Below are 16,303 nucleotides of genomic sequence, written 5' to 3'. Positions count from 1 at the left end.
GGTCAGAACATAACCAGAAGCAGAAGGTCGTTGTCACTCCCACTCGTCTCGTCAGCCAACTTGGAATCGAACTTCAGCTCATTTCAGTCAGTTCGGTTCAGACTAGTTCAAACACAACACAACACACAAACACACCAAGACCAAGACCAAGTCGGTCGAATTTGTTTCCTTAGTCAATGGTCGAAGTCACCGACTGTCAAATTCTACCCGCCTCTGCACTAATGTTTAAGTTTATATTTTGAATTTGAGTTTCGTTCGTTTGTATCTTACTTTTTACTTGTACTTTAATTATTTAAAATGTACGACTTGTAAAATCAAAACTCTTTAAATGCTTTGGACGGACTGGTAGAAAATGGAATTTGCTCAAAGTGATTTTATTTTACCAACGGAGGTTATGATAGCAATTCAGCTTTTATTTGCTGCGAGGAACAATGCTATTCAAACTATTATGACTAATACGTGGGATCTTATTAGAAGGTAAAATTACTCTTTGCTTTACTGAAAATAAAACCTTAAGGGTACAGTTTCTTAACTGGGCTATAGTAACAGGCCGGACTGGGACCATTTGGGGCCCTCAGCTACATGCTGTGAAGGGGCCCTCTGCGGGAGGATTATTTTTTATTAGGTTCTTGTACACGAGTTTTTCTCACTAGTTTGGCATTTACAAAATATTAGGGTATTTACTTGGCCTATTATTTATTAATAAAATCAACTTTATTATTTATTAAACTAAAAACATAAATTATTTTTAGGACACTACAACAATGCAATACACACTGCAGAAGTGTCAATATAAGTGTTATAACGTAGGTAGAGCCTACTTCAAATTAAAGTTTAGTATTATTCACACCAAAGTTAATAAATTGTGTCAACATTATTTGTGTGGTAATAATAATCACAAAGAGATTTTATAGAGATTTGAAAAATAATACTAAGTTACCAAGACAAAAATTGTATAATCAGTAGGCCTAAGAAGGAACAAACATATTGAACTATAAATACACATGAGTCATAACACATGGAATATTCACAAAAATTACACACACATTCACAATTAATAAGCACTGTCTACAAGCTGAACATTTACTCACAAATGTGCCAAAAATCGTGTAACGCAAGTAGCCTATAACTTAACTAGATAGGCTAAACATGCTCCATAGATTTCTCATCCTTAGAGTAATGAGGACAATTAATATTGCTGTTAGTTGTGTCCAGTGTACTGTATTGGTCGTGTGTTGTAACAATGTGTTTCTTGTTACTTCAGCAATTTAAAAACTCAATTTTAACCAAATTAAATGATGTAATCATAAACAATAACTCGTCCCCTAGTTATATAACCGAACAGTAAAGCCAAAATCACAAAAATAACCCTAAATAATAGGAACAACAATTCGTCGACACTGATCAGTGTCACCAACTAGACTCGAAAAAAGACCTTCAAAATTTACTAGAAAGTCAAGAGGCCCACTTTTGTTGGTTAGTTTATGGTTGTATTTACCATTAATAAATAACCAAGTTATATATTGCTGTTTAAATTCCACCTGCTCTCTTTTTAAATACCACGTAGGCCTATACTCTGTTCAAACAGCCGTGGCACCTGACGGATTAGGAGTCCCCATGGGAACCCTTGGGGCCTCCTAATCCCTCAGGTGCCACGGCTGTTTGAACGGAGTATAGTAGGCCTTCTTGAAGAACACGATTAAATTATTCGGCTGAGTCTGACAAAATAGGCTACCAGTACGATACATCTTTAGTAGGGCTTAGTAGCCGAGATTTTTTTTTACTAACTAAAATAATAAACTTTAAGAAATCTGGCTACAAAATTAATATGGGGATGGAATGTCTTGTTGTATTAATAGTCAAAGCTATTATGTTCTTAATAAAAGTATGAATTTCAAATAGAATTGTCTTTCCAATAGAGCATACTGTTAATGCCCTTTCTTAAAAATTTTTTTTTTCTAGGCAAGACGATGCAGTTTAGATGGTTGACTGACATTGAATTGTCCATTGTGCCACAGAAAACGTACTACTATAACCCAGAATGCCAACCGCATGGTAAAAAGCATTAAGCGTTTTGAGAGAGCTTTGCCTGTCAATCCGTAGGCAGCGCCACCAGCATTGCCATGCATTAGCATAGCAACGCTGGTGGCGCTGCCTACGTATTGACAGGCAAAGCTCTCTCAAAACGCTTAATGCTTTTTACCATGCGGTTGGCATTCTGGGTTATAGTAGTACGTTTTCTGTGATTGTGCAATGCTAGCCGTACTCTCTGAATTTTCATGTGTTAGACATTTTTACAGTTCGATTTATGTGCTAGCCTTGTTTCCGTGCGTTAACGCAGGCATATACGTAGCTGACCTTAATGTTACTGCTTTATAGATGCGCAGTGTAAAAAAAATTGAATTCTAAGGTCGAATTTTGTCAACTGATTTTCAAATCCGAATTATTCCTATCCACTTCTAATCACCATCGAGAGGGCCGGGGGACCTGCGGACCTAGCCTGTATAGTAATACCGTACCGATTGAAACTATTGATTCGATTAGTAAACCAGGGCCGGTTCTAGGAATTTTTCAGAGTTAAGCGAACACCCGAATAAACGCCACCTAGAATTCCCCCCCCCCACCCCACCCCCCATGAACATAACTTAACCCTATTTGTAAAATTTTTTTGGAAGAACTTTTTTTAAATTTAGGCTACAAGAATACTTGCAATTAAAGACTTTTCAACTACTGTTTATTATCCACAGAAATTTAACATTTTTACACTTTTACTCCATTATATACACTTTAGAAAAATCCAAAGTTATCCATTTATTTTTAAATGAGAAATACATTTTTACAGGATGACATGGATACGATATAAGTTTATAAAGCATATTACAAGGAAAAACAGGTCAACAAGGACAAGAGAGGAAATTTTAATTGAATCAATTAAACTTGAAGAAACCATGAAAAACCAAATTAAAGTAGCCTATTACCTTGACAAAAAGAATACAGAATATTCAATTAAGAGTGCAATACAACGTAGGAACTACTGCTCTGCTCTAGGAGGGGAGAGTGATCAGGGGAAGAAGGGAGGGGGAAGTTTCTTGGTGTCAAAAGTGGCGCTGCGCGCTTATCTCGACCATGAGTCATGAAATGAAACTCACAGGCGCTGTGTTGTACGCTGCCGAGCGTCAGCTCACTACAAATCGAAACTGCAATCAATGCCTTGAGTTGAAGTGCTGTGTACAAGTATAGCCTACACATTTTTCAAGTGCTGTTGGTACAAACGGAATAAATGCCTTTGGTGTGGTACTTTGGATACTTGAACTCTGAGCGAAAACAAAAACAAAATTAAGTTGTTCACTTGTCAGTTGTTTCCAATTTCGTCTTGATAAAAAAAAAAATAGTGTCCCGTTGGTGCCACTTTTTCGTAGCGCCATATGCGACCATGTAGTTTGCGTATGGGTTAAACCGGCCCTGTAGTAAACCTATTATTTAACTTGAGGTTAGCTTGGTGAACTTTCTATGATTTTGTCTGCTAACTTATGTGAGTTGAAACGAGTTTTGAGAGATGGGTTTACCTCAAGCTATTTAGAGTAGGTAGGCCTAGACATAAATGACTAGGAACTGAGATTTTTGAATTTCTTATCTTGACCACTTCACTGACCAACTATATGTACATCAAGCTTCTTTACACTTCGATAAGACTTATACAGGTAGTCTTGTTATTAGGCCTAGTTTAAAACGAAGCTCTACATTGACGGTTTTGTAGCTAGAACAGTCTTAATAACTTAATTAATGTCTTCTGCCTCCACTGCGTAACAAATCTCAACTTTGAAACAATGTAGCGGAATGGGGTGTCATCACCTGTAGTTCCTTAGGTAATACACTGAGAATTCATCTTTAAAAACATTGACTTGCATTATCAGAACAGTTTTACTTTTATTACTTGATACATTACAAGTGTTGGTGTGTCTATGAACATCAGTTATAGATCCACTCATATCCGGCCACCATGGGAGCGAGCCGCTGTCTGTATAAACCAATATATAAAAAAAATAACTAAAATAGGCTACTTAATTTGTGTAATCAATCAGAATAAATATCAAAACTATTGTTTCAGTATCTTTTGAGATTGGTTTCTCTTAAAATACCTACATTAAAACACATTCAAATAGGCCTACATTGAATACATGTTTGGAAAACCACCAGAAAATGTTTTAAGGCCTAGGCCCATAGGAAAAAGTGCGCAAGTATCGGTAATTCAAATAATAACACTGTCAGTTAGATAACAAAAAGAGGAGGCTAAAATTCCCAAACAAAATGGTTTTGCAGAGACCATGGTCTGTAATTTTCTACTGGACATTCTCGTTCATTTTTTTGTCGTTGATAAAACAAAGCAATTATTGTATTCGTATTGTATACTAACCACACTGGAAATAACCAATCAATTGTTGAAGTACTGGTAACAAACAGATTTAAGCCGTGAGAGCACTTGAGTCACAGGAGACTAGTGCGTGCAACTATGTGTCTGTAAGTCGTGGGAAATACATTTTGATATTGGCTTCTGAGCATAAATAAATAAATAAATAGCCTACTTTATTGTCTTGACAATATAGATTGTATCGACAGTACAATTAGGTATGGTATTAAATAAAACTCTTTAAATTTTTATGCATTTTTTGTTGAAGTCTTCAATAGAGTAATTATTAAATTGACTAATATATTTAATATTTAATTTATTAAAGTAAGTAATAAAAGTAATTCAATAGCATGAGCGTCCATCCATATGGGAAAGGGGGGGGGGGCTCGAGCCTCCTCTATGAGACCCCATGTAAATCACATTTTTATCAGATAGTGGAGTAAAACATAAAAGTTAAATATAACTTACATAACAAATTATCAGACAGTTCTCTCTCCTGTATGGATCAGAAAATTGGACTGTGAATAAAAAATCTGTAATGACAAAATTATATATCAACGATAAACAAAACTACGCCTATGAAGTAAGGGCCATCCTCTAAGGATAAACATTTCGCGGCCCCTCTCTTCACTGGGGGTTATTCCATACCCCCAGCCCCTCCAACACCCCTTATATAAAAGTTAGATGGACACCCATGTTTCAGAGAAGTGGGCGGATAAACCGAGAACCGGTAAAACAGAGGCCAGATATCAGGGGTTCTGTACTGAACTCCTCAATTATATAAAGCAAGTTTTATATTGCTAGCCTAAATTAGGTTATGATACTTGAGTTTAAGTTACCAAATGAAGTTAATTCAACTGGGTGTCACTTATGTGACAACCCATTTTATAGTCTGATTTTTAACTAAAAGCGGCTGGAGCTCGGCCGTACCTGCGAGTGACCCGAAACACGCACGCACACTCACCATCACCCTAATTGCCTAAAAGCCCCGATCCCCTTCACTTTCTAGAAATATAACATCTGTTACCTCAAAATCGCAAATCATTTTAAGTTAGATAGGCCTATACAGTAAAATGTTTAGTGTTAGTAAATTTGTTGTTCAATTCCATGAAAGAGTCCAAATACGAAATTATTATGAAAAGAAATAGTAGAAAAAAATATTCGTAACTTCTACATTTTACAAGCAAAAAATATATTGTTTGGTATCGTTTTACTTAACATTTTGAGCTGAAGTCAAAAGCATTAACAGATTTAATAACAAAGGTAAAATTAAAAAAGTTTATAGATAAATTTCTTTTAGCCAGTGATGACTCACATGGCAGGTCTCTGGTTCGTCCTAAACCCTTGCGTGTGTGTGTGTGAAAGGCCTAGGCGTGTGTGTGAGTAGGGTCGACCCTTCAGCCAGCCGCGTTCCCTGAACAATCGTAGTACTGTACCTATAGATCTTCACCTACACTTTGTGTTTTGGGATTTGATTTATTATATTTAAATTGTCATTATTAAAACATTTTAACAGTGTTTAAACCCAAACGTAGTTGCTAGCCAATTTCAATAGATGCTCGGTTTTTGTAGACGGTGTAAATTAATTCAATTTTTCTTACAAACCTAAGGTATCAAATATTGACAAAAACAGTGCTGTAGTTTTCTTGTATCAGTTTTTTTATTCCTACGATAACTTATTGAAGTTTGATAGAAAATATGTCAACATGTTCATAAAACACTAAATAGTTGCTCTACCCATACTTTGCGACATAGTTTTGATTCTTAAAAAAACAGTAGAAAATAGTTACAAACTAACCATTGATTGTAGAAACAAAAAACTTAACTGTAACACTTATTTTCATACAATTTTCTTTGGTTTGATGTTTGATTTAATCAGAGGTTTGGCAGATTAAAATTAACTTAACAAAAATGTTAAGAAATCAAATGTAGGCTACATAATACAGATGAAAAAAATGTGGTTTTCAATTAGGTTAAATTGCTACAAAGACAAATAATATTTGCTTCAAAAGCTTCATCCTGAAACTTTTAATAACCACGTACTTAGACCTAGAAGATTTTAAGCAGACGTTGGCTGAGTTCATGTTCTTGTACCTGTGAGTGAAATTTCAGCTCCTGCATGTGTGATCATTTGGTCCAGCTACACTCTACAGTACAGTACACCCAAAACAAACACACATATTAATAGACACCACTTCTTTTCTTTATAAAGAAATAGCATAGAGATTAAACGTGTAGTAACTATTCCATAATATTTCTATGTGGCAGTTATAACAGTGTGCCAGAATTGAGTAGGTTATGCCTACTTAAAACATCATAACTCGTACATCTGTGTCATTATTACATCAACGGATGTAGAAAAGTGTTAAATAAACCTATTCAATCCTCTCACACTGAATGGTAATTAATTGATGTAATGAACATTTATGCTAAAACAACTTACGCCTTTAGGCAATTTTAACTTAGAAGTGTTAAAATGTTTCAGGCGTCGTAGAATGTTGAGAAAGAAACAAGAGATTAGAAGGAAACGACACAGATATCATCGCCAGCGTCTGTTCCCAAACTTTATGAATACTATTGTTGCAAACTTTCCCATTAGACAAAATATCAAGAAGTTCAGGACTATCAGGTGGTGGGAAATGGCGAGAAACTCCCTCAGTGACAAGGATTGGATGGAACATTTCCGAATGTCCAAAAACACCTACCTTGGCATCGTAAATGAACTGGAAAAAAGTAAACTGGCTGTCTTGCATGCTCAAAAGGGCGCTTTGGATATAGGCACTAAATGTGCTGTGGCTATCTTCAAACTAACTAACAAAAGAAATTATACATTTGTTGGAGGCTTATTCGGCATCCATAGCAGTACAGTGTTTTTCTGTATTAATCGTTTTTGCAAAGCAGTTAATGAGGTCCTCCTCCCTCAATATTTAAGAATGCCGAGTTTAGAAGAAGCTGAAGAAATAGCAAGTCACTTTGAAGCCACGAGTTGCCTCCCTCAAGTTTTAGGGGCTATTGATCTCACTCACATTCCTGTCAATGTACAGAAGCATCGGAAGAAATTCTTAAATTCAAACCGATGGCCTTCGTTGATACTACAAGCAGTTGTGGATAACAGATATTTGTGAGTATTATTAAGTACCGTACTATTCCTATTTTTACTTTTTTCCCTATGCAGAAAATATAGTTTTCGCCAAAATTTTCGAGTTTGAGTTTTGGGTAGATATATCCGATTTTTGTCCCCCTGAACCAAAGAAAGTGGTCTTCAAAGTGATGTCTGGTCGTGTGGATGTGTACAGAGCTACATACTACACCTGCTAGCCGATTTTGAAGAAATTTAGTATTGGGCCTGATCTACCCAATACAAGGTATCTCCAGGAGTTTTTTTTTTTCAAATTTTTAGAAATTTTGATATTTAAGCATTATTTTCATGTAAAGTCCATAAAATAGTCTGAAACTACTAGTAAATGACTAGTAAAATAGTCTGAACAATATTCTTTGAAATTTAGTATGTTATAGTCCTTTTAACTCTCAAAAAAGTGGTACAACAGATATCACTGTAAAAATTAGGATTCAAAAAGTTATTATAAATTATGTTTTTTACTTTCTCCCCCTACATAGTATATGGAGAAAGTATTGACGAGATTTGTTTACATTTCACATCAGGATGATTCATTGCAGTTGTGTCATTTGTTTATGTTTAAATGATCCGTACCTCTTCTGTTCTAATATTCGTGGATAACATGTGTTTTATACAACAGATTTTTTTATTTGTAATTTCACATCAGGATGATTTCATTCTAGTTGTGTAATTTGTTGGTAATTTCATGTTAAAGGGAACATTCATTATTATGGATGATTTTTTATCGATGTATCGATATTTTTGTTTCCCTTTACGATCCATTACAAATTGACAACTGATCTTGTTTAGGCTAAAATCTAATCTATTATGAATTATAACTGCTCTAAGCTAACCTAACATAACCAACCAAACTTGCTGTACCATTTTAAAAATTCCGTTTGATTACAGAAAAGGCATGTGGGAATATTAAACAGAATTTTTAAATGTTACAGCAAGTTTGGTTAGTTTTGTTAGGTTGGTTTGGAACAGTTTCATTTCAATATTTTTCATTTTTTTTTTATACTGAACAATATTTATTTATTGTAGTTGTCAGCTGATAGGTTTAAATTCGTTAATATCGATATATCGATTGAAAATCATTGATAATAATGAATGTTCCCTTTAACAGGAAAGTACCAATTTGTTTATGTTTATGATCAATACCGCTTCTTTTCTAATATTCGTTGATAACATTAACATTTGTTTTATACAACAGATTTTAGCGAATTTCCTATTTAGGGAATAAGCTATTACCGTAGTACTTATGGTAAGACCTGGACCTGGGACCGATTTACTTTTCCGTTTTGAGGTCCCTAGAGGCCAAAAACACTATCTGTTGAAATTCATGTCTCCGTTAGCACAATAACTCGAGCAAAAATGATCCGATTTTGATGAAATTTGATATAAACGTGTAAACCTACATTTATTCGAACGAGTTCGCGAACCAGCATGATCGGATTAAATTTGTAAATCTAAAATTCCCATCTTATTCTTATGGAGAAGTCAACTGTTGTAGTTTGGTTGTTTATGATCATTTTTTAATCAAATTTTGAAAATAAGTTACAGTTGAACCTCTATAAGACGAATTTCAAGGGGTACGGGAAAAATTCGTACTATAGAGGTATTCTTAATAAAGAGGGTCGTTTTATCGAGGTTTAATGCTGCTGTTATTCTTCTTATAGAGGTTTCTTCTCGCTCCAAGGTTTCTCCAAACAATGACTGAGGAAGAAGGAGGGATGGGTTTCATGTTGAGACAAGCTTCTGTTTGTTTTGAAAACTACGTACTATGGAGGTTAAGATTATGATAAATTTGTCTTATAGAGGTCACGTTCGTCTTGTAGAGGTTTTGTGCTAAGAATATTCGTTGTATAGAGTCCTAACCCCCCTGTCCTAACCCTGATATAGAGTTGTAATCAGTCCTAGCCCATGTCACAAACAAATTCGTCCTATGGAGGTTTTTAAATTACTTCTACGTTGTATAGAGGTGTTTTTAGCATTGACCTATACGAAAATGTCAAGGGGATGAAAAAAAATTCGTCTTATCGAGGAATTTGTTTTATTGAGGTTCGTACAAACGAGGTTCAACTGTACACTCATTTCTTACAAAACTATTAACATAAAAAAAACTAAAAAAAACTTTTTTACCCTCCCTGCTGCAGCAAACCTAAGTACTCGTTAACCCTAGCAGTGGCCGATCGTCGTCTGGTGACAATCTGACGTTGATGCTTAGAATGGCCAAAGTCGTCTGGTGACGATCTGGGCCGAAATTTGTTTAGCGGTAAAAAAAACACTTACAATCAACTCAGATGAGAATAATATATATACCATTCAAAAGATCACATTCTGAACTTTCATTTTATTACATAAACAAACCCTGTAGCAGGTAAATAACAATGTCACAACGATTAGAAATCAAATGAATTTTTGGCGCGGCACGACTTTTGCAGCCGACACTTGGGAACTGGCAAAACACGTCTTGTTTGGCATTACCCTGCTCGGATAATTTTCGTTGTGGGATGTTGCGGGTGGTACCACTGGATAGCCATTGATTTTATCTTCATTGTGGTAGTAATATTTAGAACGAAATATTGAATGCACAACCGGTACGATTTTATGAAAACAGCTGTTTTCGAAATTTTTAACAAATGGCCAATGGTCGTCAGGTGACGAAGTGGAAAATACGAATTACATACACTGTAAGTTATTACTAGTCATATAATATGTCATTTTGAAGAGGAAGAAATATAGATTGTGAGAGTGGCAGCCCTGCGCTCAGGGTTATTTACGTCTGCTCACATATGAAGACGACGGAAGTGAGTCATTACTGCAACAGCTGTCTTGTGTATTCGCCATTGTTTGTTGTTGCCGTGAGTGTTCGCTCTGGTGTTATCCGCAATTTATTACTAAATACGTTATTAGTTCGTAGTGTTAGTGTTAGTGAAGTTTGTGTGTGTATATAACAGTAATCTTCATGCATTTTATTATGCATAAATATTACTGAATTGTGTGAAATAGTGTTCATAAAAGGTTATATTTTGTTAGCATCATGTCCTAAAATGACGATTCTGACATTCAGAGATTGTTGTACAAGACGGACCTTAGTTCGCCATGCTATATATGCTATATAATGATATACCCAAGGTGTTATACATTTTTATAAAGGTAAATGAATACACTACAACATGTTTATAATGGTTTGGGTGTAACAAATTTGGTAAAAAAGTTATATATTAAATACTGTACACTCCATTTTCTCGAAATGCTCAAAAAATTCAAAACGTTCTGAAATTGATACATAATCATAGGTGAAAATAACTTGTTACCATCATACTAATGACTTTTTTGGATTCCTTACTTCATTAGCTTTACAAATATGTACATATCATCAGCCTACATAATGTTTTAGGGGTAGCGGATTTTTATCCCCCTGGAATTTTACCCCCTGGGCAAACGTGACGTCACAAACCAGGGGGTAAAATTCCGGCGGCGAACTTTTGAGTTTCGCGACATCAGCTCGATGGATTAAACGCGAAATTAAACATATATTTTCACTGTTGTGAGTTTAATCAGAACACATCAAATTATAAAAACCTAGAATGTACGGCCCGGATTTTTACCCCCGGAATTTTACCCCCCGGAATTTTACCCCCTGGAATTTTACCCCCTGGCCAGATATAAATTAGTGAGAATGATTAATTATCGTCATTCAGTTTTAATTTAATGGTAAACATTTTATTATTAAGTAGCCTATCTTAATTTATATGTAACATTAACTAATCGAACAGGGTTTTAATATTAATTTTGAGATTCGAGTGTCAGGATTCGATCTTTGAAGCCAACTGTTGGTTAATATGATCAAAATAAAACAGCGAATTCTGTTTACAATGTCCACAAGACCGCGGGAAGCAGCAAGAATTTTGAAGCAATTTTTGATTTCGATGTCTTGACGACCGCGGGAGACGATTACGATGTCCACCGGACCGCGGGAGATACAATAATGATTTCTACAAGGCTGCGAGGGATGATCAGAATTATGCCGCGATCGCGCAAGACGATGAAAATGTCCACATGACCGCAGGATATGATTACCATTTTAACAAAATCGCGGGAAGCAATTACTTTGTCCAAACGACCGCGGGGGGGGGGGGGGGGAGGCGATGTAAGATGTCTTCACGGCCGTGAGGGGTGATCAGAATCCGACCACGATCGCGCAAGAAGGCCATAATATCCACATGACCGCGGGGAAAGATCAGAATTTTGACACAACCGCGGTAGACAATTACAATGTCTAGACGCAGCCGCGAGGGATTCTCAGAAGTTTAGTTTACCAAAATTCCATGCAAATACAACCACAAAAATTTTTAATTTTCCAATTTTTTTGCGCCCCTCAAAAAAGCCAATTGCCTTGCACCCTAGACACGTGCCTATTCGGTAAATCGGCCCTTTTATACTTTAGTGATGAGATTTGTTTACATTTCACATCAGGATGATTTCATTCCAGTTGTGTCATTTGTTTATGTTTATGATCCATACCGCTTCTGTTCTAACATTCGTGGATAACATGTGTTTTATACAACAGATTTTTTTATTTATACTGTAGTGATGAGATTTGTTTTCATTTCACATCTGGATGATTTCATTCCAGTTGTGTCATTTGCTTATGTTTATGTTCCATACCGCTTCTGTTCTAATATTCGTGGATAACATGTGTTTTATACCACGGATTTTTTATTTATATTGTAGTGGAACGGTTCCAAGCCGAAATACGCTATTAAGGTGGGTTTCAGGGTTCCGAACAACTGGGAATATAACAAGAAAGAAACCACCAGGCCTTGTTAGAACTTCGAGAACGCCGGAAAACATTACCAGAATAAGAGCAGCATTGATAAGGAGTCCAAGCAGGTCTGTGCAAAAACATGCTCAAGAGCTGAACATAAACCGTGAATCGGTAAGGAGAATTCTTCGGAAAGATCTTAAGTTTCATCCTTATAAAATACAGGTAGTGCAGGAACTTGAAGTGACTGACTATAATGTACGAGTAAACTTTGCCTTACAACGAGCCGAACATGATATTGTTAATGAGTGACGAAGCCCACTTCCACCTTACTGGCTCGGTAAACAAACAAAACTTCCGTTACTGGTCCAGTCAGAATCCCCATTCATGAAAAACCTCTACACTCGCCCAAGGTTACAGTGTGGTGTGCGGTATCTCATTCCTGTGTTATTGGGCCGTTTTTTTTTCAAAGAAAATGGTGTAACAGTGACAGTGAACTCCCATCGCAATGTTCACATGTTGAACATATTTTTTTGTCAAGAACTTTGCAGACGTAAAATAAACCTAAGAAGGGTTTATTTTCAACAGGACGGTGCTACAACCCACTCTGCAGACCAATCAATGAGAGCCTTGAGGTAAATGTTTCCTAACAAGGCGATTTCTCGCTTTGGTGACATACCGTGGCCGCCAAGGTCACCTGTCTTGTCTAGCTGCGATTACTTCCTTTGGGGGTTTCTTAAGGAGCGTGTTTGTGCTCACAAACCACACACTCTAGAGGATTTGAGGTTGGCAATCACAGAAGAGATCAATGGCATTGAACAAAACCTTCTGACCTGAGTTTCAGATGATTTTCAGACCAGAATGAACATTTGTACAGGGCTGGATTTCTGTACAGGCCGGGGGTATCTGGGGATCTATCGCTCTGGATATCTCTGGTTCCCAGCAATGGGTCAGGCCTCGATCGGGCAGCGGTGTAAATGGGAGGTTGGGGTTCCCCCCCGTCAGCGTGCTGATGGTCCCCTTCCTCCTGGCTATTGATGGCGGGTTCTGCCTGTCAGGGATGAGATAGGTCCCGAGTGTTGCTTGCACTAAATGCGTCGGGGCGCTCTACTATGGACCTCTAGGTTCCGACCTAGTGGAACCCAGGTGGAGTGACGCTTAAACAAGCAGCCGGAATCCCTGGTTAGGATTGAGGGGCAACCCTCTTTCCGAAGGGTCTGCTTCGGCAGCCGGCGAGCCTGATGACCTTAAGTCATCCGCCCATGATGTGCTAAAGGTTGATGCGTAAGCTTCGGCCTACATCATGGGGCCCGGGTATGTCCTGAAGGATAGGTACCGGGTAAGCAGTCAGGGGGCTTCGGCTCTCATGACAACAAATCTAAATCTAAGGGCTGGATTTCCCAATAGGCCCGGTAGGCCCGGGCCTATGGGCGCAAGGTCCCAGGGGGCGCACGGCCGAGAGTAATTTTTTTTATACTTAGGCTATTAAAAATTAAAATAAATAGTCATAGGTGATAAATAAAAAAAAAAACTCCAAAGCATTGTGATTCTGAAGTTCATAAGAGGAAATAATTGTTAGGAAATTTAAACTATTTTTCAGAATTACGCATCAATTTTGTTACGAAATTGGGAACGAACATTAGTTATACGGGAGTAGGCTGTTCTATTGACGTTGACGAGCGCCCATCGTATTACCACTGCACTGTCACTATGCTGGCTCAGGCTCGGGCTCGGTACTACTGATCAGAGTGATAAGGGGCGCATGCGTGCTGGGTGTTAGACATTGTTACCACCCTCACCTCACAAAACAAAAGTTATTAAGTTAACTAATCTTTTCATTAGCTTTCAACAATCTGCAGGATCAAGTTAAAATATCATAAGTTGTGTTGAATATTAAAACGACAATGAATTTACCTTTAAAATTAACAAAAAAATATCATCTCAGATTGCATTAGATTTTAGAACAATTCAATACCCTCCAAAGCACCATAATGCTGTCATTTTCTCCTCAGATCTAAGGATTGGTACGGTTGGCCGGAATATTGCTCTGTTTTGCTTTGGAAATATAGGTAACCTAGATGCAGTACGACCATGGATTAAATATAACTCAAGTCGACTTCTTATAACATTGTTAATTCAAAAAATGTCCATGTCAAGTTCATGTTGGTGATACTGGACGTTAGTTTTGACGTAATTTTGTTTCTATTATTTTAGGGTTAGATCTATGATTAGTGTTTTAATTTCTTGTAATATTTACAGGAGACGACCTATTGTTGATGATTAGATCGTTTTTTTTATAACTAGATTTAAACATAGATAAAATCTACTAAAGAATGAAAAAATCTTACTTAAGAAAAAGATGAAAAATCTACTAAAGAAGTATGTTTAATCTATGGTATCACATACTGTATGGAGTTCATCTTTTTGGACCTGGAATTGGAATCAATGACCATGTTTTTTTTGTGCAGGTATGCTCGGTGGGTTGAGTTGTTTTGTTTCAGTCCCACGGCCACAAACGTGACCATTTATTAAAAGCATAAAATTGCTAAACGTGTTTAAGACGGTATTTTGTTAAGGCTAAACAAGTCAATTCTTAAAAAAAAAAGCTATGATTCCAACGAGGAGTGGTATTCAAGAAATTTACTTAGGCCTATGGTCATGATATAGTTTTTAATAAAGGTTTGAAGGAAAGTAACTGTGTCCAGACTAGGGGGCGGAAAATGATTTGGGCCTAGGGGCGCAAAAATGCTAAATCCGGCCCTGCATTTGTAGAGAAGTAGATGGCCGCCATATGTGTGACGTCATTTTCAAAAAAATGACTGGCAACAAATGGCAAATGTTTACCTCACTATGTACAGTATTAAAACCATTTTATTCCTTTTGACTACTGTGTACTACTTATTTAAAAAATGTCCCGTTCCTTTGTGTCACCCTGTACAATGGTTCTTATAACGCTTTTCATTGAACACTTAGATCCACTATCAGATGCCACTACGTAGCGGCCGGCTCGGCAACCCGCTCCCGTGGCGTGTGTGTCCGCCAAACCAATAGGGCAGCACGAAAAACTCAGCACAGAGCTGTGTAATAAACTATTGACGTTTGTTTGACTTTAATGTGTTCTGAAATAATTTTATACTTAGTCAAAATATTTAAAATGGCTGGTTTGCCGTTCCCAGAATTATTTGCTAAACATTTTTTTAGATTAAAACCTGTTTTTTTAAATTTTTTTAACCCTCAAAATTTTGCCGCCCCTAAAATTTGCCTATTCGGAAATATGTCCCTGAGTTTCACGCACAAGCTCATTGATTTCATGATGAAATCTGTTTTATTTACAAGTAGCATTTAAACACAATATTCATTCAAAGCACTATTAGAACTTTGGAATTGTAAAATAACTAAGAATATTTGCAGTTGTGTTCTTTCCTTTTATTAATCTTCTAAGTTTAACAATCAGTTTAGTTAATTAATTAGTTTAGTAACAATCAGTTTTAGTTTAAGCATTTTTTTTTAGACATAATTAGTTTTAATCGAGGCCTAGACATGTACATTAACAACAGCAAACACTTTGAATACCATTTAATAAAACATTAAAATACACTAATTTCACTACAGCTCTTTAACCAATAAAGATACAAAAAAACATTGAATACAAAAATTGTAGCTAATTTTAAGGGCTGTGGTTTGTAATGAAACCCATGTTGCCATTTGAAATTTTTTGAGATAACAGCATTTGAAACTTTGGAAACCTTCCTAATGGCTGTGTGTATGTGAACAAGTGGTCCTCCTTACTACTTCTGAATATACACACAGCCATGGAGAGATTAGTCCTGGGAGAGGGATCACCCTGAAGGACCAGGACATGCCCTATCACTTTTAGATAACAAGCCTAACTTTTGCATGAAATATCTGTCTGTAGACTAATTTATTCGAATCACGTCTTTTATTTAAGTAGCTAAACCTGTTATCATACTTTTGACTAAATAACATTAGATAGGGATGCATT

At 36.5% G+C, this 16,303-nt stretch overlaps 1 protein-coding gene across 1 annotated transcript in view; it reads left to right on the top strand.

Moving 5' to 3' along the window:
• Positions 1-19: 19 nt before the first annotated feature.
• Positions 20-16,303, top strand: part of LOC129004629 (uncharacterized) — a 30,117-nt gene continuing 13,833 nt past the window's right edge. The window contains exons 1-2 of the mRNA XM_054433180.1: positions 20-86; positions 6,894-7,529. Coding sequence (XP_054289155.1) covers positions 6,904-7,529 — 626 coding nt within the window. The 5' untranslated portion in view covers positions 20-86; positions 6,894-6,903. The remainder of the gene's footprint in view (positions 87-6,893; positions 7,530-16,303) is intronic.

This window comes from Macrosteles quadrilineatus, unplaced genomic scaffold (genome assembly GCF_028750875.1).
Source record: "Macrosteles quadrilineatus isolate MER2022 unplaced genomic scaffold, UCM_ALF_1.0 Scaffold_1__1_contigs__length_201487025, whole genome shotgun sequence".
Taxonomy (NCBI): Eukaryota; Metazoa; Arthropoda; class Insecta; order Hemiptera; family Cicadellidae; genus Macrosteles; species Macrosteles quadrilineatus.
The sequence above is the reverse complement of the archived record's forward strand: the minus strand, read 5'-3'. Positions and strand labels throughout refer to the sequence as shown.